Consider the following 24195-nt stretch of genomic DNA (forward strand, 5'->3'; position numbering starts at 1 on the left):
TATAATTATACATTTTATGTTACATGTAATATTACTAATAATATTACAATATAATGGTATAGTACAATATATTAATATTTAATACTGATATTGTACTATGTGAATAATATAATATATTGTATGTATATACATATCTTGTAAGCTGCTCTGAGTCTCCTTCGGGGTGAGAAGGGCGGCATAGAAATGTCGTAAATAAATAAATAAATAATTTTAATCTCCCACTTTACCTGACAAAATAGTTGGCCCATGTCTTGTGGAACCGGTCTCCCGCGTTCCCCTTGAGGGACCCCTTCCCCTTCCAGTCCTCGTTGGTCCTCATCCAAGTCGGAGAGGTCCATGGGGAGGCAAACAAGGAGATGGGCTTCTTAGACATGGCCTTGGCGCGATGGACCAGCGGGATCTACGGGGAGAAAGAACCAGGAGCCAATGAGAATGATTGAGATCATTGTTGAGGGTCAACAAGATCCAAGTTCGGCTTTTGAGTAAGGAAATTAGGTATGCTCTTCACTACAACAGCACGGTTTAAGTATTGGGCACTCTTATCCATCCCACTTCCCTCTGCCGGACACTCACTTTCATGTTGATATCCTCTTCCACCAAGTTGAAGTTCTTCAGCTCGTAGTCGTACGGCGTGTCGTCATACGAATACGGCCGCACTGAGAAGTCGCAACTGGCCATGGGCAGGCGCAGAACGTTGTACTCGATCCCTGCAGACAAAGAGGGAGAAGACCACAGAAAGACACCACCGATGGCCATACCTTTATATCCATAGCAGAGTGAGAGTCCTGCAGCTCACAAGATAACTTTCCTGGGCCAAATACCAGACTTTGCAATAGAGAAGCAAATTCTGTAGTAAGATACTGGAGTATATACGGTACATGCCCTAGCACATCCTCTCTCACTGGTATAGAGAGGGGGCCAGGGGACAGTTCAATCTTGTCTCCTGCATATGTCTTCAGTCGGGGACCCCTCCCCCCAGCACCAAGCACTGCTCTGGGCCAGAGTGAAGAGAGAGGGGTCCAGGGGACAGTTCCACCTTGTCTCCTGCATATGTCATCAGTTGGGGACCCCCTCCCCTCAGCACAAAATGCAACTCTGGGCCAGAGTGAAGAGAGAGGGGTCCAGGGGACAGTTCCATCTTGTCTCCTGCATATGTCATCAGCTGGGGACCCCTCCCCTCAGCACCAACCGCTGCTCTGGGCCAGAGTGAAGAGAGAGGGGTCCAGGGGACAGTTCCACCTTGTCTCCTACATATGTCAACAGTCGGGGACCCCTCCCCTCAGCACCAACTGCTGCTCTGGGCCGGAGTGAAGAGAGAGGGGTCCAGGGGACAGTTCCACCTTGTCTCCTACATATGTCATCAGTTGGGGACCCCCTCCCCTCAGCACAAAATGCAACTCTGGGCCAGAGTGAAGAGAGAGGGGTCCAGGGGACAGTTCCACCTTGTCTCCTACATATGTCAACAGTCGGGGACCCCTCCCCTCAGCACCAACTGCTGCTCTGGGCCGGAGTGAAGAGAGAGGGGTCCAGGGGACAGTTCCACCTTGTCTCCTACATATGTCATCAGTTGGGGACCCCCTCCCCTCAGCACAAAATGCAACTCTGGGCCAGAGTGAAGAGAGAGGGGTCCAGGGGACAGTTCCATCTTGTCTCCTGCATATGTCATCAGTCGGGGACCCTTCCCCCCCCAGGACCAACTGCTGTTCTGGGCCAGAGTGAAGAAAGAGGAGGCCGGGTGACAGTTCCACCTTGTCTCCTGCATATGTCATCAGTCAGGGACCCCTCTCCCCAGCACCAACCATTGCTCTGGGCTACACTGAAGAGAGAGGGGGCCAGGAGACTGTTGGGGACCCCTCCCCACAGCACCAACCACCACTCTGGGCCAGAGTGAAGAGAGAGGGGTCCAGGGGACAGTTCCATCTTGTCTCCTGCATATGTCATCAGCTGGGGACCCCTCCCCTCAGCACCAACCGCTGCTCTGGGCCAGAGTGAAGAGAGAGGGGTCCAGGGGACAGTTCCACCTTGTCTCCTACATATGTCAACAGTCGGGGACCCCTCCCCTCAGCACCAACTGCTGCTCTGGGCCGGAGTGAAGAGAGAGGGGTCCAGGGGACAGTTCCACCTTGTCTCCTACATATGTCATCAGTTGGGGACCCCCTCCCCTCAGCACAAAATGCAACTCTGGGCCAGAGTGAAGAGAGAGGGGTCCAGGGGACAGTTCCATCTTGTCTCCTGCATATGTCATCAGCTGGGGACCCCTCCCCTCAGCACCAACTGCTGCTCTGGGCCGGAGTGAAGAGAGAGGGGTCCAGGGGACAGTTCCACCTTGTCTCCTACATATGTCATCAGTTGGGGACCCCCTCCCCTCAGCACAAAATGCAACTCTGGGCCAGAGTGAAGAGAGAGGGGTCCAGGGGACAGTTCCATCTTGTCTCCTGCATATGTCATCAGCTGGGGACCCCTCCCCTCAGCACCAACCGCTGCTCTGGGCCAGAGTGAAGAGAGAGGGGTCCAGGGACAGTTCCACCTTGTCTCCTACATATGTCAACAGTCGGGGACCCCTCCCCTCAGCACCAACTGCTGCTCTGGGCCGGAGTGAAGAGAGAGGGGTCCAGGGGACAGTTCCATCTTGTCTCCTGCATATGTCATCAGTCGGGGACCCTTCCCCCCCCCAGGACCAACTGCTGTTCTGGGCCAGAGTGAAGAAAGAGGAGGCCGGGTGACAGTTCCACCTTGTCTCCTGCATATGTCATCAGTCAGGGACCCCTCTCCCCAGCACCAACCATTGCTCTGGGCTACACTGAAGAGAGAGGGGGCCAGGAGACTGTTGGGGACCCCTCCCCACAGCACCAACCACCACTCTGGGCCAGAGTGAAGAGAGAGGGGTCCAGGGGACAGTTCCATCTTGTCTCCTGCATATGTCATCAGTTGGGGACCCCTCCCCACAGCACCAACCACTGCCCTGGGCCAGAGTGAAGAGAGAAGGGGCCAGAAGACAGTTCTATCTTGTTTCCTGTGCTATGCTGATTATATAATATATTGTATTGCATATACATATAATATTATAGTGTCATACAATATAGTACTACTAATAATATGATATTGTTATATATTTTATATTACATGTAATATTCCTAATAATATTACAATATAATGGTATAATACAAAATATAGAAATATTTAATACTTATATTGTACTATGCTAATAATATAATATATTGTGTGTGTGTGTATATATATATATATATATATATATATACAGGGTTAGTCAAAATGCATAGGCCAATAAGCCATTCAATTGAATGGCTTATTGGCCTATGCATTTTGACTAACCCTGTATAGTAAGTCCCAAATAAATAAATAAATAAATATTTGTTGGAAAGATTGTAGCTAAGCTTGGGGGCAACAATATGATATTATTATATATTTTACATTACATGTAATATTACTAATAATATTACAATATAATGGTAGGGTACAATATAGTAGTATTTAATACTTATATTGTACTATGCTAATAATATAATATATTGTATGTGTGTGTGTGTATACACACTCTGAGTCCCCTTCGGGGTGAGAAGGCCGGCAAAGAAATCATATTCATATTTCATCATATTTAATTACTTATTAATCGCCCTCGATCCGAGAATGCTCTAGGTGATTTACAGCTAAATTGTAATGTCACAAATAAATAAATAAATATTTGCTGGAAAGATTGCAGCTAAGCTTGCGGGCAACACTAGGAAGGAACCAAGACACAATTGTCTCTAATAATAATAATAATAATAATAATAATAATAATAATAATGTCCTATCACTCTGACCCTCCAAGTACTGACTCACCCCTGGCTCTCACCTTCGTCTGAAAAGTAGGAACGGAGCAGATGATTCTGGGTGTCGGGAGTCAGAGATAATATATTCATAGCAGCTGCATCAGTGACTGCACCGCCGAATCCCTTTATCGTTTGATACCGTTGGGCTGTCTCCAGAACCAGAACCAGAGCTGAAAGGCAAAGGTTCGCACGTGAATTTTCATGCAGTTGAGTCATCGATCAAGTGTTTACATTCATTCGACCCACCCAAATAAATAAGCAGCAAGGGTACCTGGGGTGGATGTTTTGTCCTGGAACTTCCCTTCGCTGCGCTCCATCCGCTGGCCAGATTTGCTGCTCTCGTACTTGACAAAGAAGCCGGGCGAAGGGAGGGAGACGGGGTCCTGGGTGTCACAATAGGTACGGTCGCAAACGCACACCATGGAGTCTTGGTCAAAGTACTTCTTGTTGCAGGGTTGGCTCCCTTTTGGGGACAAGAGCAAGCAACCGTGTGTGCTCTGCCCACTGGACCACACTCCCTCCCACTCCAAAACGTTCACCTGCCCCAACATCTCAAAGGTGTCCATGCCTTACTCACCCATCACTTCAACGGCTGTCTGTAACAAGAGCATCAAACGGCACAGACTGGCTCTCCGGAGTCCCATTGTCCCAACACCGTCTGGGTTGCACCAGCAAGGACAGTAACTCAGGCCCACAACCGGCAATTCACATCTCTAAGAAAGTGGGGAAATGTCGTGTCAGGATTGACTCCTTGTCCAGGTTATGTCAACATGGGGCCAGAGGCGGCCCTAGGTAAGCAAACAGTATTTTGGCGCCCCACCACCACCACCACCATCAACCAATCATTGATATATATATATATTCTGTTCGTCGTGGGAGTTCTGTGTGCCATATTTGGTTCAATTCCATCATTGGTGGAGTTCAGAATGCTCTTTGATTGTAGGTGAACTATACATCCCAGTATCTACACTTGCCACACTTGCTCCCTTGCCTGGCCTGCCTTGGGTCCGGAGGCGTGCCTGAAGACCCCGGTGTGTGCACCAAAAGTCACCTCTTCTCCTGACTTTCTCCTCAGCCATTGGGACCAAGAGAGAGAGAGAGAGAGAGAGAGGTGGAGATGCCCACCTTTCCTGAAGGTAGGCGCAAAAACAAAGGAGGGAGCGGAGGTGGGAGATACCTCCAGCCGGAGGGGCTCTCTCTCTCTCTCTCTCTCTTGGTCCCAATGGTTGAAGAGAAGGTCAGGAGAAGAGGTGACTTTTGGTGCACACACTGGGGTCTTCAGACACGCCTCCGGACCTGAAGCGGGCCAGATGCGGCGGCTCCGCCCCTTGGCCCACCCGCGGATTTGGGAGAGGAGAGGAGGCAGGTGGAGCGCCAGGGGATCGGGAAAGGGAGCCGGTCATGGGGAAGGGATCGAACACGGAGAACGATTGAGCGCCGGCCCTACTCGCACACCCGGTGGCCGGGTGAAGCAGGAATGAGAGGGGCTAGGCGAGGCCCCTTTGGGAAGAGGATCACCCGGCAGCGAGGCAAGAAAACCGAGGCTGCTAGGGCTCTTGTGAGCTGAGGGGGCGCTCCTCAAGTGGCGGTCGAGGGGCATTTACAGAGGCTCCTCTGCGCCCCTGGCAAAAAAAAGTGTTCTGCGACCGCTTACTTCGCGTAATGGATGAGCCGCCCCTGCATGAGGCAAAATTTTGCTCCAGGCACAGTCAGCCCATTGTATGCTTATCAAGGTGGTCAGTTGAAACATTCACACCGAGCTCCAGCAGACAAGAGTCCTTTGTCCCACCCTGGTCATTCCACAGATATATAAACCCATTTTCCTAGTTCCAACAGACCTAACTACCTCTGAGTATGCTTGCCATAGATGCAGGCGAAACATCAGGAGAGAATGCCTCTAGACCATGGCCATACAGCCCGAAAAAACCTACAACAACCCAGTGATTCTGGCCATGAAAGCCTTCGACAATACAATAATAATAACCTTTCATAATGATGATGATGGAATCTCCTTCTCTAGAGGCTTTAAAGAAGAGACTGGATGGCTATCTGTCAAGAGGGCTTTGATGGTGCCTCACTTCATGGTATAATGGGGTGGGACTGGATGGCCCTTGGGGTCCCTTCCAACTCTAGGATTCTATAATAATAACATTTCATAATGATGGTGATGGAATCTCCTCCAGAGGCTTTGAAGAAGAGACTGGATGGCTATCTGTCAAGAGGGCTTTGATGGTGTCTCCCTTCGTGGCATAATGGGGTGGAACTGGATGGCCCTTGGGGTCTCTTCCAACTCTAGGATTCTACAATAATAGCAACCTTTCACAATGATGATGGTGATGATGATGGAATCTCCTTCTCCAGAAGCTTTGAAGAAGAGGCTGGATGGCTATCTGTCGGGAGGGCTTTGATGGTGCTTCCCTTTGTATCATAATGGGGTGGGACTGGATGGCCCTTGGGGTCCTTTCCAACTGTAGAAGTCTACAATAATAATAACCTTTCATAATGATGATGATGGAATCTACTTCTCTAGAGGCTTTGAGGAAGATGCTGGATGGCTATCTGTCGAGAGGGCTTTGATGGTGCCTCCCTTTGTAGCATAATGGGGTGAGACTGGATGGCCCTTGGGGTCCCTTCCAAATCTAGGAGTGTACAATAATAATAAAGTTTCATAATGATGATGATGGAATCTCCTTCTCTAGAGGCTTTGAAGAAGAGGTTGGATGGCTATCTGTCAAGAGGGCTTTGATGGTGTCTCCCTTTGTGGCATAATGGAGTGGGACTGGATGGCCCTTGGGGTCCCTTCCAACTCTAGGATTCTACAATAATAATAACCTTTCATAATGATAGTGATGGAATCTATCTCTCTAGAGGCTTTGAAGCAGAGGCTGGATGGCTATCTGTTGGGAGGGCTTTGATGGTGCCTCCCTTCGTGGCATAATGGGGTGGGCCTGGATGGCCCTTGGGGTCCCTTCCAACTCTAGAAGTCTACAATAATAATCTTTCATAATGATGATGATGGAATCTCCTTCTCTAGAGGCTTTGAAACAGAGGCTGGATGGCTATCTGTCGGGAGGGCTTTGATGGTGCTTCCCTTTGTGGCATAATGGGGTGGGACTGGATGGCCGAACTCTAGGATATTATGATGAGGGAGGATGCCCTCTGAGAAAACCCAGACTTAGAACAATTACTTCTTTCCAATACAGGAACCCATCTCAGCCAAACTGTTTCCGACTTACGGTGACATTCCCAACCCAAAAGAATCCGGCCTCTTAGGGCACAATTGGGACGAGACTTGAACACAGGACACCTGGTATCATGATCTGCTCATTCTGCTAACGTTCGCTCACCTTTCGCAAGCCTTTTGGAGCTGCTTTCCTGGCGTTTGGCGCATCCGTTCGCCACCGCCGGCTCAGCAGAGTCGGCGCTCCCGCCTTAAGGCACACCTGCCTTCGAAGGAAGCGCATTCTTAGTCTAATTCGCTTGCTTCCCTGGGTCAAGCGGCATTCCCGCCTACACCTGAATCCAATTATGGGAATACCTGACACCTTTCTGCCGGCAAGACGCACCTGTCACTTGCCGTAGCGAGGCATAATGTTAAGCCAACCTCCCACGGGCTGCGGTGCTTCTGAGCATGTGCAGAATGTAGCCTGGGAATTGTTTTATGGTAGTTCCTATGCACATTGCACATATCTTATTTGGCTGTGTGGAAGGGCCCTTAGAAGGCATTCTTCCTAGCCCTCTTTAGGCAGTAATTCCAGGAAATCTTCCTATTTCTAGTCTGAACAAAATCTGGCTACCAGTATTTAAAAAACTCTAAAATTATAACTGTAAATAAAGAACAACACTCAAACACAGGGGAACTCCAGACAAGAAACAATCAGGGCCAGCTAATCACCTCTCAACAAAGGATTCTCCTTAAAAACGGTCAAGCTATGAAATGGTAATCCAGGTGGCCAATTGAAACATTCATACCTACCTCCAACAGACAAGAGTTCTTTCTCCCACCCTGGATCTTCCACAATTTTCCTAGTTAAAGGTTTTCCTCTGACATGAAGTCCAGTCGTGTCTGACTCTGGGGTGTGGTGCTCATCTGCATTTCTAAGTCGAAGAGCCGGCGTTGTCCGTAGACACCTCCAAGGTCATGTGGCCGGCATGACTGCATGGAGCGCCGGGGCAGCCTTCCTTGGCTGGCTCACGCTGCCCATCGGGCCCGATGGGCAGTGTGAGCCTGCCAAGAGAGGAGCAGCACCACGCAGCCTACTCTCGTGTAAAGCACCTTGCAAGGTGCTTTACACGAGAGTAGGCCGCGCGGGGCAGCTGCCCTTGGCTGGCTCACGCTGCTCATCGGGCCTGACGGATAGCGTGAGCCAGCCAAGGTAGGGGCACTGTGTGTGTGTGGGGGGGGCGCTCCTCCTCCGCGGGCTGGATAAGTGCCCTTGGAGGGCCGGAAGTGGCCCGCGGACCGTAGTTTGAGGACCCCTGCTCTATAGCATCTAGAAGGGAAGCTTCCGGTCAACAAGGTGAAGTATCATGGCAATGAAGATGGAGAATAGAGTTGGGGCAATAACACATCCCTGTTTGACACCCGATTCCACCTTAAATGGGTCACTTTGGGAGCCATTGCTGTCCAGCCATCAACTCCGCTGGGCTGGCCACGTTGTCCGGATGCCTGACCACCGTCTCCCTAAGCAGTTGCTCTATTCTGAACTTAAGAACGGAAAACGGAACGTTGGTGAACAGGAAAAGAGACTTAAAGATGGCTCAAAGCCAACCTTAAAAACTCTGGCATAGACACTGAGAACTGGGAAGCCCTGGCCCTTGAGCGCTCCAGCTGGAGGTCAGCTGTGACCAGCAGTGCTACAGAATTTGAGGAGGCACGAGCGGAGGGCGAAAGAGAGAAACATGCTAGGAGGAAGGCACGTCAAGCCAACTCCGACCGGGACCGCCTTCCACCTGGAAACCAATGCCCTCACTGCGGGAGAAGATGCAGATCAAGAATAGGGCTCCACAGCCACATACGAACCCACAAGGAAACGCATAATGGAAGACCATCTTACTCATCCAACGAGGGATCACCTAAGTAAGTAAGTGTCTAGATCCAGGGAAGTCATGCTCCCCATGCTCTCTTCTGCTTTAGTTAGACCACACCTGGAATACTGTGTCCATTCTCCTGGCCTTCTTCATACTCAAAGATCTTGGAGTTCTCATGGACAACAAGTTGAACATGAGCCAGCAATGTGATGCAGCGGCAATAAAAGCCAACGGGATTTTGGCCTCTATAGTGTCTAGATCTAGGGAAGTCATGCTACCCATAACCTGGGATGGAATCCCACTGGGGCATTGCAGCGCACCCAAATACCTGGGAGTCACTCTGGACCGTGCTCTTACCTACCAGAAGCACTGCCTGAACATCAAGCAAAAAGTAGGTGCTAGAAACAATATCATACGAAAGCTGACTGGCACAACCTGGGGATCACAATTAGACACAGTGAAGACATCTGCCCTTGCGCTATGCTAATCTGCTGCTGAGTACGCATGCCCAGTTTGGAACACACTAAAATGTGGCTCTTAATGAGACATGCCGCATCATCACGGGGTGTCTGCGCCCTACACCACTGGAGAAATTAAACTGATTAGCCGGTATTGTACCACCTGACATCCGCCGGGAAGTTGCAGCCAATAGTGAAAGGACCAAGGCAGAGACATCTCCAGCACATCCCCTGTTTGGGTATGAGCCAGCACCTCAATGACTTAAATCGAGAAATAGTTTTCTAAAATGTACAGAGACACTTGCTAGAACACCCCAGCAAGCGAGAGTCCAAAAGTGGCAGGCTCAAACCCAGAACCTCCATCAATGGCTGATACCAAATGAGAGACACACAGAAAACTGGGCGACTTGGAAGGCGCTGAACAGACTGCGCTCTGGCACCACGAGATGCAGAGCCAACCTCAAGAAATGGGGCCACAAAGTGGAATCCACGACATGCGAGTGGGGAGAAGAGCAAATCACTGACCACCTGCTGCAATGCACCATGAGCCCTGCCACATGCACAATGGAGGACCTTCTTGCAGCAACAGGTTCTTCTGAATGAACTTATCCAACTGTGGCGTGCATTGCAGTAATCCATACAAGATGTAACCAAGGCGTGGACCTCCGTGACCAGATCTGGCTTTTCGAGGCATGGTCACGGTTGGTGCACAAGCTTTAATTGGGCGTAGGCTGTCCCAGCCACCACCGACACCTGAACTTCAAGGATCAGCACTGAGTCCAGGAGGACCCCCAAGCTGTGGACCTGTCTCCTCGATGGGAGTGTTACCTTGTCCAGCACAGGTTGCAACCCTGGGCATTCACTCACCCGATCAGCCTCACAATCAGGATTACGTTTCAGTTTATTAGTCCTCATCCAGCCCATCACAGCTGCCGAACACAGACTATAGCCTCACTTAGAGCCTACTCCACAGCAGTAAAGGCAGTGAAGAAGGTCCACTCAGGGTTGCTGTGAGTTTTCTGAGCTATATAGCCATGTTCCAGAAGCATTCTCTCCTGACGTTTTGCACACATTTATTTATTTACTATATTTGTATACCGCCTTTCTCAGCCAATCGGTGACTCAAGGTAGTTTCCAACAAATCAGTACACATAAAACAAAATCTAAATTAAGACATTAAACAGTATAAAACACCACAAGAGCAATCAAAACAACATCACCGGGATTGTAGTGCAGCTGGCTGAGTGTCAGCTGCATTAAGATCACTCTGACCAAAAAGGTCATGAGTTCGAAGCCAACCCGGGTTGGAGTGGGTTTCCAACCAATTGTGTGTAGCCTGTTGCCGACCTTTGCAACCTGAAAGACAGTTGCATCTGTCAAGTAGGAAAATAAGGTACCACATTAAAGTGTGGGGAGGCTAAATTAAGTAATTTATGAGGCCATAAAGAAGACTCCAGCAGAGCATTCCAGCGGGGAAGCATGCGGGGAATGCGGAAGTGCTTCATCAGCATCGCAGATGGACGATGAAAGCGACAGCTCCCCTGGCGGCCAGAAAAAGTTAAATAGCCTCTGTCTATGTCTGTATATGTTTGTATGTCAAAAATAGGCATTGGATGTTTGCCATATATGTGTACACTGTAATCCGCCCTGAGTCCCCTGCGGGGTGAGAAGGGCGGAATATAAAAGCTGTAAATAAATAAATAAATCATTAGCGTCTCCTTATTATCAAGCTTTGTCCAGTTCCATTGTCAAGTCATTCGATTTCCTATATTAGCTACTCTGCATTTGTGAACGCTTGCTCGAACAGCCATGTTTTTACTTTCCTACGAAATGTTAAGAGTGAGGGAGCAGATCTGATCTTCCTAGGCAGGGTGTTCCATAGCCGAGGGGCCACCACTGAGAAGGCCCTGTCTCTCATCCCCGCCAAACGTACTTGTGACGAAGGCAGGACTGAGAGCAGGGCCTCCCCAGGCGATCTTAAATTTCTCAATGGTTCGTAAGGGGAGATACATTCAGACAGGTAAATTGGGCCAGCACATCTATCTCTCCTGACGTTTCGCCCACATCTATGGCAGGCATCCTCAGAGGTTGTGAGATCTGTTGTCGAAGGCTTTCATATCCAGAATCACTGGGTTGCTGTGAATTTTCTGAGCTGTCTGGCCATGTTCCAGAAGCATTCTCTCCTGATGTTTTGCCCACATCTATGGAAGGCATCCTCAGAGGTTGTGTGGTCTGTTGTCGAAGGCTTTCATATCCAGAATCACTGGGTTGCTGTGAATTTTCTGAGCTGTCTGGCCATGTTCCAGAAGCATTCTCTCCTGATGTTTCGCCCACATCTATGGAAGGCATCCTCAGAGGTTGTGTGGTCTGTTGTCGAAGGCTTTCATATCCAGAATCACTGGGTTGCTGTGAATTTTCTGAGCTGTCTGGCCATGTTCCAGAAGCATTCTCTCCTGACGTTTTGCCCACATCTATGGAAGGCATCCTCAGAGGTTGTGTGGTCTGTTGTCGAAGGCTTTCATATCCAGAATCACTGGGTTGCTGTGAATTTTCTGAGCTGTCTGCCCATGTTCCAGAAGCATTCTCTCCTGATGTTTCGCCCACATCTATGGAAGGTATCCTCAGAGGTTGTGTGGTCTGTTGTCGAAGGCTTTCATATCCAGAATCACTGGGTTGCTGTGAATTTTCTAAGCTGTCTGGCCATGTTCCAGAAGCATTCTCTCCTGATGTTTCGCCCACATCTATGGAAGGCATCCTCAGATGTTGTGTGGTCTGTTGTCGAAGGCTTTCATATCCAGAATCACTGGGTTGCTGTGAATTTTCTGATCTGTCTGGCCATGTTCCAGAAGCATTCTCTCCTGACGTTTCGCCCACATCTATGGAAGGCATCCTCAGAAGTTGTGAGGTCTGTTGTCGAAGGCTTTCATATCCAGAATCACTGGGTTGCTGTGAATTTTCTGAGCTGTCTGGCCATGTTCCAGAAGCATTCTCTCCTGACGTTTTGCCCACATCTATGGCAGGCATCCTCAGAGGTTGTGTGGTCTGTTGTCGAAGGCTTTCATATCCAGAATCACTGGGTTGCTGTGAGTCTTCCGAGCTGTCTGGCCATGTTCCAGAAGCATTCTCTCCTGATGTTTCGCCCACATCTATGGCAGGCATCCTCAGAGGTTATGTGGTCTGTTGTCGAAGGCTTTCATATCCAGAATCACTGGGTTGCTGTGAATTTTCTGATCTGTCTGGCCATGTTCCAGAAGCATTCTCTCCTGACGTTTCGCCCACATCTATGGAAGGCATCCTCAGAAGTTGTGAGGTCTGTTGTCGAAGGCTTTCATATCCAGAATCACTGGGTTGCTGTGAATTTTCTGAGCTGTCTGGCCATGTTCCAGAAGCATTCTCTCCTGACGTTTCGCCCACATCTATGGAAGGCATCCTCAGAGGTTGTGTGGTCTGTTGTCGAAGGCTTTCATATCCAGAATCACTGAGTTGCTGTGAATTTTCTGAGCTGTCTGGCCATGTTCCAGAAGCATTCTCTCCTGACGTTTCGCCCACATCTATGGCAGGCATCCTCAGAGGTTATGTGGTCTGTTGTCGAAGGCTTTCATATCCAGAATCACTGGGTTGCTGTGAATTTTCTGATCTGTCTGGCCATGTTCCAGAAGCATTCTCTCCTGACGTTTCGCCCACATCTATGGAAGGCATCCTCAGAGGTTGTGTGGTCTGTTGTCGAAGGCTTTCATATCCAGAATCACTGAGTTGCTGTGAATTTTCTGAGCTGTCTGGCCATGTTCCAGAAGCATTCTCTCCTGACGTTTCGCCCACATCTATGGCAGGCATCCTCAGAGGTTATGTGGTCTGTTGTCGAAGGCTTTCATATCCAGAATCACTGGGTTGCTGTGAATTTTCTGATCTGTCTGGCCATGTTCCAGAAGCATTCTCTCCTGACGTTTCGCCCACATCTATGGAAGGCATCCTCAGAAGTTGTGAGGTCTGTTGTCGAAGGCTTTCATATCCAGAATCACTGGGTTGCTGTGAATTTTCTGAGCTGTCTGGCCATGTTCCAGAAGCATTCTCTCCTGACGTTTTGCCCACATCTATGGCAGGCATCCTCAGAGGTTGTGTGGTCTGTTGTCGAAGGCTTTCATATCCAGAATCACTGGGTTGCTGTGAATTTTCTGAGCTGTCTGGCCATGTTCCAGAAGCATTCTCTCCTGACGTTTCGCCCACATCTATGGAAGGCATCCTCAGAGGTTGTGTGGTCTGTTGTCGAAGGCTTTCATATCCAGAATCACTGGGTTGCTGTGAATTTTCTGAGCTGTCTGGCCATGTTCCAGAAGCATTCTCTCCTGACGTTTTGCCCACATCTATGGCAGGCATCCTCAGAGGTTGTGAGGTCTGTTCGAAACTAAGCAAGGGAGGTTGATATATCTGTGGAATAATATCCAGGGTTGGAGAAAGAACTTTTGTCTGTAATGTTGCAATTAATCATCTTGATTAGCATTGAATGGCCTTGCTGATTCAAAGCCTGGTTGTTTCTTGCCTGGGGGAATCTTTTGTTGGGAGGTGTTAGCTGGCCCTGATTGTTTCATGTCTGGAATTCCCCTAGTTTCAGAGTGTTGCTCTTTATATACTGTACAGATTTTAGAGTTTGTTAATACTGGTAGCCAGATTGTGTTTATTTTCATGGTTTCTGTTGAAGTTGGCCACATACTTTCGGATTTCAGTGGCTAGGTTGGCAGAAGCTGAGATTGACAGCGGAATTTCACACTACTCCCCAGATTCGAACCTGTGACTTTTCGGTCAACAAGTTTAGCAGCTCAGCGGTTTAACCCACTGCGTCACCGGAGGCCACCAACATGATCTATCTATCTATCTATCTATCTATCTATCTATCTATCTATCTAAATGTAATGTTCGTTTGTGGGATTAACAGAACTCAAAAACCTCTGGATGAATTGGCACCAAATTTGGACACAAGACACCTAACAACCCAATGTATGTCCTTCACTCAAAAAATGATTTTGTCATTTGGGAATTGTAGTTGCTGGGATTTATAGTTCACCTACAATCACAGAGCATTCTGCACCCCACCAACGATAGAATTGGGCCAAACCTCCCACACAGAACTCCCATGTGGGCCACAGCAACGCATGGCAGGGGATGGCTAATATATATATATCACACACACATACATATATACAGACATACACACACACACACACTAGCCGACCCCTGCCACGCATTGCTGTGGCCCACATGCGGTTCTGTGTGGGAGATTTGGCCGAATTCTATCGTTGGTGGGGTTCAGAATGCTCTTTGACTGTAGGTGAACTATAAATCCCAGCAACTACAATATCCTGAATGCCAACATTCTATTTTCCCCAAACTCTACCAGTGTTCACATTTGGGCATATTGAGTATTTGTGTAGAGTTTGGTCCAGATCCATCATTGTTTGAGTCCACAGTGATCTCTGGATGTAGGTGAACTACAACTCCAAAACCAAAGGACACTGCCCACCAAACCCTTCCAGTATTTTCTGTTGGTCATGGGAGAACTGTGTGCCAAGTTTGGTTCCATTTCATCGTTGGTGGGGTTCCGAATGCTCTGGTGGGGTTCCGAATGATTGTAGGTGAACTATACATCCCAGCAACTACAACTCCCAAATGACAGAATCATTTTTTTTGAGTGAAGGGCATACATTGGGTTGTTTGGTGCATTGTGTCCAAACTTGGTGCCAATTCGTCCAGTGGTTTTTGAGTTCTGTTAATCCCACAAACGAACATTACATTATTTAAATCCAGATGATCTGCTTTGAGCTGGATTACATGGCAGTGTAGGGTCATATAATCCAACTCAAAGCAGATAATGTGGATTGTCTGATGTCATCTGGATTATATAGCCGTGTAGAAGGGACAAAAGTCAGCGCTGCAATCAGAACTGTTGCCGCCCTGCTCTTTATGGCTGCGATTTGCCCCAAAGGAGAAGAGTAAACAAGGAAGTAATTTGTACATTAGTTAGTTGATGGTTGCTCCTACATTTGGTTCCCCAGGCATTATTATTATTATTTATTTATTTATTTATTTATTTATTTCCTGTTTTCTTCTCTTAATGAGATTCAAACAATCAAAAAGTACAAGTGAGAATTAAAAACCTACAACATAACTTGATTCTCTTTAAATGTTGATATGTTTACGTTTTTTGAAATATATATATATATATATATATATATATATATATACTAGCTTGGGGACCAGGTTATTAGAGAAAGTAATGGTGGTTCTGTATGCCAAGTTTGGTCTTTATTGGTCATTGGATGACAGTTGCATTGTTTTCAGGAAGTGATTGAAAGTACTTTAAGTCTCATCATCCCTCCTCCAAACAGCAGCAGGTCATGGGGGCTCTGTGTGCCAAGTTTGGTCTTTATCTGTCATTGGAAGACGGTTGCATTGTTTTCAGGAAGTGAATGAAGGTCCTTGAAGTCCCATCATCCCTCCTCCAAACAGCAGCAGGATATAGAGTGGGTCATGGGGGCTCTGTGTGCCAAGTTTGGTCTTGATCAGTCATTGGATGAGGGTGACAGTGGTTTCAGTAAGTGAGTGAAGGTACTGCAAGTCCCATCATCCATGATCCACCCTCCTCCAAACTGAAACAGGATGTAGATAGGGTCATGGGGGCTCTGTGTGCCAAGTTTGGTCTTGATCGGTCATTGGATGAGGGTCACAGTGGTTTCAGTAAGTGAGTAAAAGTACTGCAAGTCCCATCATCCATGATCCACCCTCCTCCAAACTGAAACAGGATGTAGAGTGGGTCATGGGGGCTCTGTGTGCCAATTTGGTCTTGATTGTGTGTCTATGGCATTGAATGTTTGCCTTGTATATGTGCATTGTAATCCGCCCTGAGTTCAAATCACCCCTGACAGATGGCCATCTAGCCTCTGTTTAAAAGCTTCCAAAGAAGGAGCCTCCACCACAGCAGAGAGTTCCACTGCTGAATGGCTCTCACAGTCAGGAAGTTCTTCCTCATGTTCAGATGGAATCTCCTTTCTTGTAGTTTGAAGCCATTGTTCCATTGCGTCCTAGTCTCCAAGGAAGCAGAAAACAAGCTTGCTCCCTTCTCCCTGTAACTTCCTCTCACATATTTATACATGGCTATCATATCTCCTCTCAGCCTTCTCTTCTTCAGGCTAAACATGCCCAGCTCCTTAAGCCGCTCCTCATAGGGCTTGTTCTCCAGACCCTTGATCATTTGAGTCGTCCTCCTCTGGACACATTCCAGCTTGTCAATATCTCTCTTGAATTGTGGTGCCCAGAATTGGACACAATATTCCAGCTCTTTGTGCCCAGCTCTTTAAGCCGCTCCTCATAGGGCTTGTTCTCTAGACCCTTGCTCATTTTAGTTTTAGATCATTTCATCATTATTATTTATTTCCTGTTTTCTACTCTCTCTTAGTGAGACTCAAGCAATCAAAAAGTACAAATGAGAATTAAAAACCTACAACATAATTTGATTCTGTCTCAATTATTTTAAAATAATTGCACATATTAATTTAATTTAATTTCTCAAACACAGTTAGCTGCCTTGCTCCTCTTTAGGATGTAAATAATAATAATAATAATAATAATAATAATAATAATAATAATAATAATAACAAACAAACAAGTCACCACTGAAATATAGTTCAAAGAGAGGGCTAACACCACCTAGAAGCATTTAATGCACCAACTGCTTTGGAAGCCTTGGGGACTTCAACTCCCATCAGTCCCAAGACAATTAGGTAGCCCTTACCCAGTTGCAGCCAACCGCCTTCGCCTCCTCTGCAGAAAGACAGCAAAGAGTTGGGATCCAGCTGCTTTTCCGCAGCTCCCCTGCCTGTAGGTCACATGATCTTGGCTCACGTGACCTCCCTGAGCCGCAGGGGCCGCCGGGAGTTGTAGTTTTTTGGCGCCCAAAGCAGAAAGAAGGGCTTGTGCTGCAGAAGAGAGACAGACAGTCTGCCACAGAGTGTTGTGCTGTTTATACATTGTTTGTGTGGCTTCAATTTGCATGAAATTGTTCTACATTTTGCATAATGTATGCTGGTGTTTTAAATCAAAGGGGAAGAAGGAATTATGATGGTAAAATATGGAAGGAGGTCAAAAAAAGACAGATTTGCAAAGATGGAATGGGATGAAGTGGTCACTTATGGGTTGGATCTCAATCATAGTTTTGCATGATGTCTTCCCAAAGCAAGTCTACAGTTCCAGGGATTACATAGCCCTGGCCCTTGAGCGCTCTTGCTGGAGGTCAGCTGTGACCAGCAGTGCTGCAGAATTTGAAGAGGCACAAATGGAGGGTGAAAGAGAGAAACGTGCCAAGAGGAAGGCATGTCAAGCCAACCTCGACCAGGACCGCCTTCCACCTGGAAACCAATGCCCTCACTGCGGGAGAACATGCAGGCCAAGAATAGGGCTCCACAGTCATCTATGTACCCACTGCCAGTACACCGATCTTGGAAGACTATCCTACTTGGACAACAAGGGATCAGGTAAGTAAGTAAGTACCGTAAGTATCTTCATGAAGTAGAGCTGACTGACTGTGAGAGCCGTTCAGCAGTGGAACTCTCTGCCCCAGAGTGTGGTGGAGGCTCCTTCTTTAGAAGCTTTTAAACAGAGGCTGGATGGCCATCTGTCAGGGGTGCTTTGAATGCAATATTCCTTCTTGGCAGGGGGTTTGACTGAATGGCCCATGAGGTCTCTTCCAACTCTTTGATTCTATGATTCTATGATTCTAGATTGGCAGAAGCTGAGACTAACAGTGTAATTTACTGCTTTGAATTCTTCTTTGGTGATTTCTCCCTTTTTCCACTTCTTGGACAACAAGTTAAACATGAGCCAGGAATGTGATGTGGCGGCAAAAAAAGCCAATGGGATTTTGGCCTGCATCAATAGGAGCCTAGTGCCTAGATCTAGGGAAGTAATGCTACCCCTCTATTCCGCTTTGGTGAGACCGCACCTGGAATATTGGGTCCAGTTCTGGGCCCCACAATTCAAGAGAGATATTGAAAAGCTGGAATGTGTCCAGAGGAGGGCGACTAAAATGATCAAGGGTCTGGAGAACAAGCCCTATGAGGAGCGGCTTAAGGAGCTGGGCATGTTTAGCCTGAAGAAGAGAAGGCTGAGAGGGGATATGATAGCCATGTATAAATATGTGAGAGGAAGCCACAGGGAGGAGGGAGCAAGCTTGTTTTCTGCTTCCCTGGAGGCTAGGACGCAATGGAACAATGGCTTCAAACTACAAGAGAGGAGATTCCATCTGAACGTGAGGAAGAACTTCCTGACTGTAAGAGCCGTTCAGCAGTGGAACTCTCTGCCCCGGAGTGTGGTGGAGGCTCCTTCTTTGGAAGCTTTTAAACAGAGGCTGGATGGCCATCTGTCAGGGGTGATTTGAATGCAATATTCCTGCTTCTTGGCAGAATGGGGTTGGACTGGATGGCCCATGAGGTCTCTTCCAACTCTTTGATTCTATGATTCTATGAAGGACTCAATGCGGCTTACACAGGACAAGGCCTCAATAAAACAACAGCATAACAAAAACACATAACTTAAAGCAAATCAAACAATAAAACAATAGCAGTAAACAATAAAAACAATACACCACGACACAATAAAACTAGGGCCGGGCCAAATGTAATGGGTACAGATTAAAAAGTGCTGGGTGTGACATGTGGATGTAGGATTTTAGGGTAAGTGCAATGTGCAGACCATCTTAAAACTCTGATAAAGTGCTTTTGGGACATATTGCTGGAGTTCCTATTCTGGAAAGGCACATCGGAGCAGCCAGGTCTTCAAACTCTCCCTAAAGACTGCCAACGTAGGGGCTTGTCTGATGTCTTTGGGGAGGGTGTTCCAAAGTCAGGGGGCTACCACAGAAAAGGCCCTGTCTCTCGTCCCCACCAAACGTGCTTGCGACGCAGGTGGGATCGCAAGCAGGGCCTCTCCGGATGAGGGAAGAGAATGCGTGGGTTCATAAACAGAGATGCGGTCACGCAGGTAGGAGGGCCCAAACCGTTTAGGGCTTTGTAGGTGAGCACCTGCACCTTGAATTGGGACCGGAAAATGAACGGCAGCCAATGGAGCTCCTTAAGCAGGAGGGTGGACCTCTCCCTGTAAGGAGCACCAGTTAACATCCTGGCCACTGCCTGTTGGACCAGCTGAAATTTCCGAGCTGTTTTCAAGGGCAGCCCCACGTAGAGCGCATTACAGTAATCCAATCTAGAGGTGACCAAGGCATGGACCACCCCAGCCAGATCAGCCTTTGCGAGGTACGGTCGCAGTTGCCGCACGAGTCTCAGTTGTGCAAAAGCCCTCCCGGACACCGCCGACGCCTGAGCCTCAAGCGTAAGTGATGAATACAAGAGGACTCCCAAACTGCGGACCTGTGACTTCAGGGGGAGTGTAACCCCGTCCAGCACAGGTTGCCACCCTATACCCCGAACAGTCTTAAGAGCATCTAAAGATTCCCAAAGGTTCCCAGAGAAACAGCCTTATAGCCCCGAGGAATTTCGGAAGGAATAACAGCTTTGAACATCAAGAACTCCAGCTAAGTGACTACAGGCCTACTGGAAGGTCCACTCGGTGCTTTGAGACGCAGTTCAACCCAGTAGTGGATCCACATCAATTAGGTTTAGGATCACAGTTAGCCTGGGAGAAGTTTGGAAAGAGATTTTCCTTTAAAGCAACAGTTAGGAGCCACCAGTGGCACAAAGCCTGGAAGTATTTGTTTAACCTTTTGAAGACAAAAGAAGTTTCTGTTGATTGTTCACCAATAAAAGACTGTGTTATATTTTACAAGCCCTCTAGAGACTGTTTATGGTGAAAATCCTTAAGAATTTCTCTTCGGGCCCCCTGGCTTCCCGCTGGGCTAAAATCGCACGTCCTGTTTTAAAAGCAATTCGTTTCAAGCCCAGCGCGCGACAGAACATAAAGATACAAGACATAAAATCGAGTGTATAGATATGGCTTTATTTGGTTTTTCTCAGATAAGTATTTGTGCATCTCAGGCAACCAGTGGTCGGCTTTCTCCCAGCGTGCCAGAGAAGGCCATTTGCTTCAGTGTCTTGCCAAGTAGAAATCTAAATTATTTCTGAGTTGAAATAGAGAGGTTAACAGTCATAGGACCCTCTATATATCCCTCCAAGGAAGAGGAGAATACGCTTCGTTCGGTACTAAAGAGCTTTGGACCCATTTAGGAAGGAGAAGGAAGTGAAGTCGGGTCCTGAGGAACCGGTCCCATTGCGAGATGGAGTTGGATCCGATGCTTCGTGGGTTCTTCGCATTGACTGACACTCTCCAGATCTGAGCAAGCTTTCCGAAAGTCCTAATTTATTATAAAGGAACCCTAAAACATCCAATGAGTCCAAGCCCTATCCCTTCCTTGTCAGAAGAAGCAGCCAACCAAAGGCACAGCTAAAGTGAGGTATCAAAAACAAGTGCAGAAGGTTGCAAGTTGCATATTAGGTGAAGGAAACGAGGGAGAAGGTGATGGAGCAGCAGATGGAGGCAAGGAGTAGGGATGGTCCATCTCTTGGTTGGGAATATAGGGTTGACTGTTGATGACATGATGTCCATCAAGCACTGCATACAAGAGTTTGTTCCTATCACCTTTGTCCAGGTAAGCGTGGCAGTGTTCCAATGACAAAACTATAATACGCAAATAGACTTTTGTGAAATCTTGGGATTTTTGGTTCTTTTGGATCCCCAACAAACTGCAAATCCCAAAGTCCTATGTGACAGAGCCTGGGAGCTCTGAGAGTGATTAGTATGTAATGTGGAAGAGACCCACAAGTGGGATGAGCCAGTGCTTTGCATGAGCCAGGATCGATGAGTGGGGAATATTGGGGTTGGAAAGAGCGAGCCCCTTCTTAGCGTGCATATTGTGAGTGCGAGAGAAGCCATTTCAGTCGTGCGTCGGAGTCACTAGTGCACACCAACCACTAGTCTCCAGGGTTTGAGGAGTGAAAAACTATTCTTTGGTTTCGGGTGGTTGTTTCCATAAGAAGGCTCCACAGTTTCCCAGCGTCGCCATTGCATAATTCAGAAGAGCGGATCCTGCATGCATACACATATACACACACGCACTGCACGTATTTCCACTCTGCCCAGGTCTCAAACAAGCCTCCTTCCGATCTGCTTATTCCCAGTATCCGGTCCATGCGCAAAGGCCACGAAGGGCTGAGAGCGGGATGGATGCGCCAACCACATCGGACTTCACAGGTTGCTCTCTCTGGCCAGTCCGCTCAGGCTGCGGGGCCGTCTCCGCTCGAGCCGTCGGCCCGATAACAAGCGGCGCAAGGATGAGGTAGAGCTTAGATCCCCACAGCTCTGCAGGTGGATCCCCTCCGGAGAGGAGTGCTCGATCCGCAGCCGGGAAACCTGCAGAAATAACAAACCGTTATCTAGTGGAAAAGTCAAGAAAAATGCTTTCCTTCCAGTTTTGGGATCTGAAAAGGTTTATAATGATTGATGGGAGAGAGTTGTCTCAGTTGAGTCAACGTTATTTACCAAGGTCTTGCTTTCAAGTGCTCTGAGTTTCATGTACCAAGTTTTTGCCAAGCCTATGGGATTTTCCTGCTGTTTTGGCACCTTTTTCTTTCCAGTCTCATCTATGTGTTGCCAAATTGAAATCTGAAGAGCGGATTTCTGCCTGATAATTTTTATAAGACCTGAGATCCACAGGAAAGTGAAAATATGTGGTTGGGATGTCCACTTCCACAGACAGGCTCCCACTTCCACAAACATACATATATAGAAGTTTGACTTGGTCACGGTGGTCCACGCTCTGGTTACATCCCGTTTAGACTACTGCAACGCTCTCTGCGTGGGGTTGCCTCTGAAGACTGCCTGGAAGCTTCAACTAGTCCAACAAGCGGCAGCCAGATTGCTAACAGGAGTGGGGTACAGAGACCATACGACTCCTCTGTTACGCCAGCTCCACTGGCTGCCGATTAGCTTCTGAGCACAATTCAGAGTGCTGGTTCTGACCTATAAAGCCCTAAACGACTCCGGCCCAGTTTACCTGTCCAAACAGATTCTCCCCTATGAACCATCAAGGTTACTAAGATCTTCCGGAGGGGCCCTGCTCTCAGTCCCACCACCTTCGCAATCGCGGTTGGTGGGAACGAGGGACAGGGCCTTCTCGGTGGTGGCTCCTCAGCTTTGGAATTCTCTCCCACCAGAGATTAGATCTGCTCCCAAGTTGGCTTGTGTACCAACTTTCACACACAAGCTCCCACCTCCACAAAGAGCTATAGTTCCCGTTACTCTGGAGACACCAATGGCCCTCCATCCAATGACATTGCAGGTTATAGTGAGCGCCGTGCTCTTCCATGTCCAAGAGCACTGCCAATGTCTTCCACGAACACCACACTGATCACCACTTGAGTGAAGGGGACAATGTCATCCTAGATTTGATGTTTCCCCACCACCACAGACATCCCAGTGTTTCTGACTCTCTCCATTGGTATGGAATTTGCATGATCCCGCCCACTGCCTCTCCCTTAACCCTTCCCTATTCTTTTTTATGCCACACAGCAAAGAGATGAATTGATCAGCATCTGAACATACTAGAGAGGTTTGGGGAGAATTCACCATTGTTTATAGGAGTTGTAGGTCCTGGGATGTATAGTTCACCTGCAATCTAAAAACTGCACTCTGAACTCCACCAATGATGGACTTGGAACTAACTTGGCACACATAACCCCCATGACCAACAAATATACTGGAGGTCTTTGGAGGGATTTATAGGAGTTGTAGTTTACCTACATCCAGAGCGCACTATCAATCCAAACAATGTTGGATCTGGACCAAACTTGGCATACATACCCAATATGCCCAAATTTGAATACAGGTGGGTTTTGAAGGGAATAGAAGTGGATCAGGGGAAATCTTTAATGAACGCCCCTCGTATCAAGACTCTCAGTCGAATGCAGAAAAGCCAATTTGCTCTCTACCTGCTTGCGGCTCTGTGTGCCACTGCGAGGAGCCGTGTCCAGCCCTGCGTGGGCCAAGTTGCGCTTGGATCTGTGCAGGAAACGGGCCATGAGACCCCGGGTCCCACGGCATGCCTTCAGGTCTCCTAGGGAGCGTGTGGTCGCCTTGGGAAGGTGAAGTGGCCCTTTCCGTGGCACTTCCAGCTTGGCCTTCCCTGCCAGGTGAGCTTGAGAGGCTGGTCCATGGAGGGACAGGTACAAACGGCAAGACTCCGGAGAAGGTCCTGGGAAGAGGTAAGATGCAAGAAAGTAGATAAGCGGGGAACAATCCATTGGACATCAGAGGCCTTTCCATTTTTGAGGCTCTCCAGACAACTCTATAGTAACTGCTAGGGGCTGTTGTATGTCACCTGTGATTGTGTCTAATGTTCATGTTGATGTTCATGATGGGAATAATGTTCATATTGATGTTCATGATGGGAATGGGGATAATGTTTCTGATGATGTGCCTGGGGATGAGGGTTTGCTTGGGCCTGAGTTAAGTTCAGAAGAGAGCCCTGAGCTGTCTCAGGAAGATTCACAAGGCCACATTCCTAGGAGAAACCTTTCACCGCTTTTCTCAGAGTAATTGTCTGAAAATGATGCTGAGACTGATTTGCCAGGTGCAGGAGTTAATGAGAGAGAGGATAGTTGTGGCGAGGGAGGGAGACTATTTCCTTGTTAAAAACCTAAATCTCTTTATTCTTATACTGATTCAGTTACTTTTTTATATTGGCTGGGACTTTCTGTGTGCTGTTAAACTTCTGTACTTTATATCACAAGCAATGAGACACTCTTCTGTATAACAAAGTAACACAGTTTATTTATAACTTCTGGCTCCAACGCTTGTGGTTACATTTGTGTTTTGTT

General features: G+C 47.8%; 2 protein-coding genes across 4 annotated transcripts in view; both read right to left on the reverse strand.

Annotated features, from left to right (window-relative positions):
- LOC132764137 (lysosomal acid glucosylceramidase-like) overlaps positions 1 to 17209 on the reverse strand; it is a 31104-nt gene extending 13895 nt beyond the window's left edge. Inside the window, exons 1-6 of one of the 2 annotated variants that reach the window (XM_067472404.1) lie at positions 17106 to 17209; positions 4411 to 4546; positions 4105 to 4296; positions 3857 to 4003; positions 574 to 707; positions 228 to 400 (exon numbers count right to left, since the gene is read on the reverse strand). In XM_067472404.1, coding sequence (XP_067328505.1) covers positions 228 to 400; positions 574 to 707; positions 3857 to 4003; positions 4105 to 4296; positions 4411 to 4477 — 713 coding nt within the window. In that variant the 5' untranslated portion in view covers positions 4478 to 4546; positions 17106 to 17209. Of the gene's footprint in view, positions 1 to 227; positions 401 to 573; positions 708 to 3856; positions 4004 to 4104; positions 4297 to 4410; positions 4547 to 7180; positions 7313 to 17105 lie in introns of those variants that run through there. The other variant, XM_067472403.1, reaches the window with a different exon arrangement.
- A 3090-nt stretch (positions 17210 to 20299) lies between these two features.
- ENTREP3 (endosomal transmembrane epsin interactor 3) overlaps positions 20300 to 24195 on the reverse strand; it is a 41268-nt gene continuing 37372 nt past the window's right edge. For both annotated transcript variants that reach the window (XM_067472406.1, XM_067472405.1), the window contains exons 12-13: positions 23308 to 23570; positions 20300 to 21730 (exon numbers count right to left, since the gene is read on the reverse strand). In XM_067472406.1, coding sequence (XP_067328507.1) covers positions 21566 to 21730; positions 23308 to 23570 — 428 coding nt within the window. In that variant the 3' untranslated portion in view covers positions 20300 to 21565. The remainder of the gene's footprint in view (positions 21731 to 23307; positions 23571 to 24195) is intronic.

The sequence above is a fragment of the Anolis sagrei genome, chromosome 12, assembly GCF_037176765.1.
Source record: "Anolis sagrei isolate rAnoSag1 chromosome 12, rAnoSag1.mat, whole genome shotgun sequence".
NCBI classification, from domain to species: Eukaryota; Metazoa; Chordata; class Lepidosauria; order Squamata; family Dactyloidae; genus Anolis; species Anolis sagrei.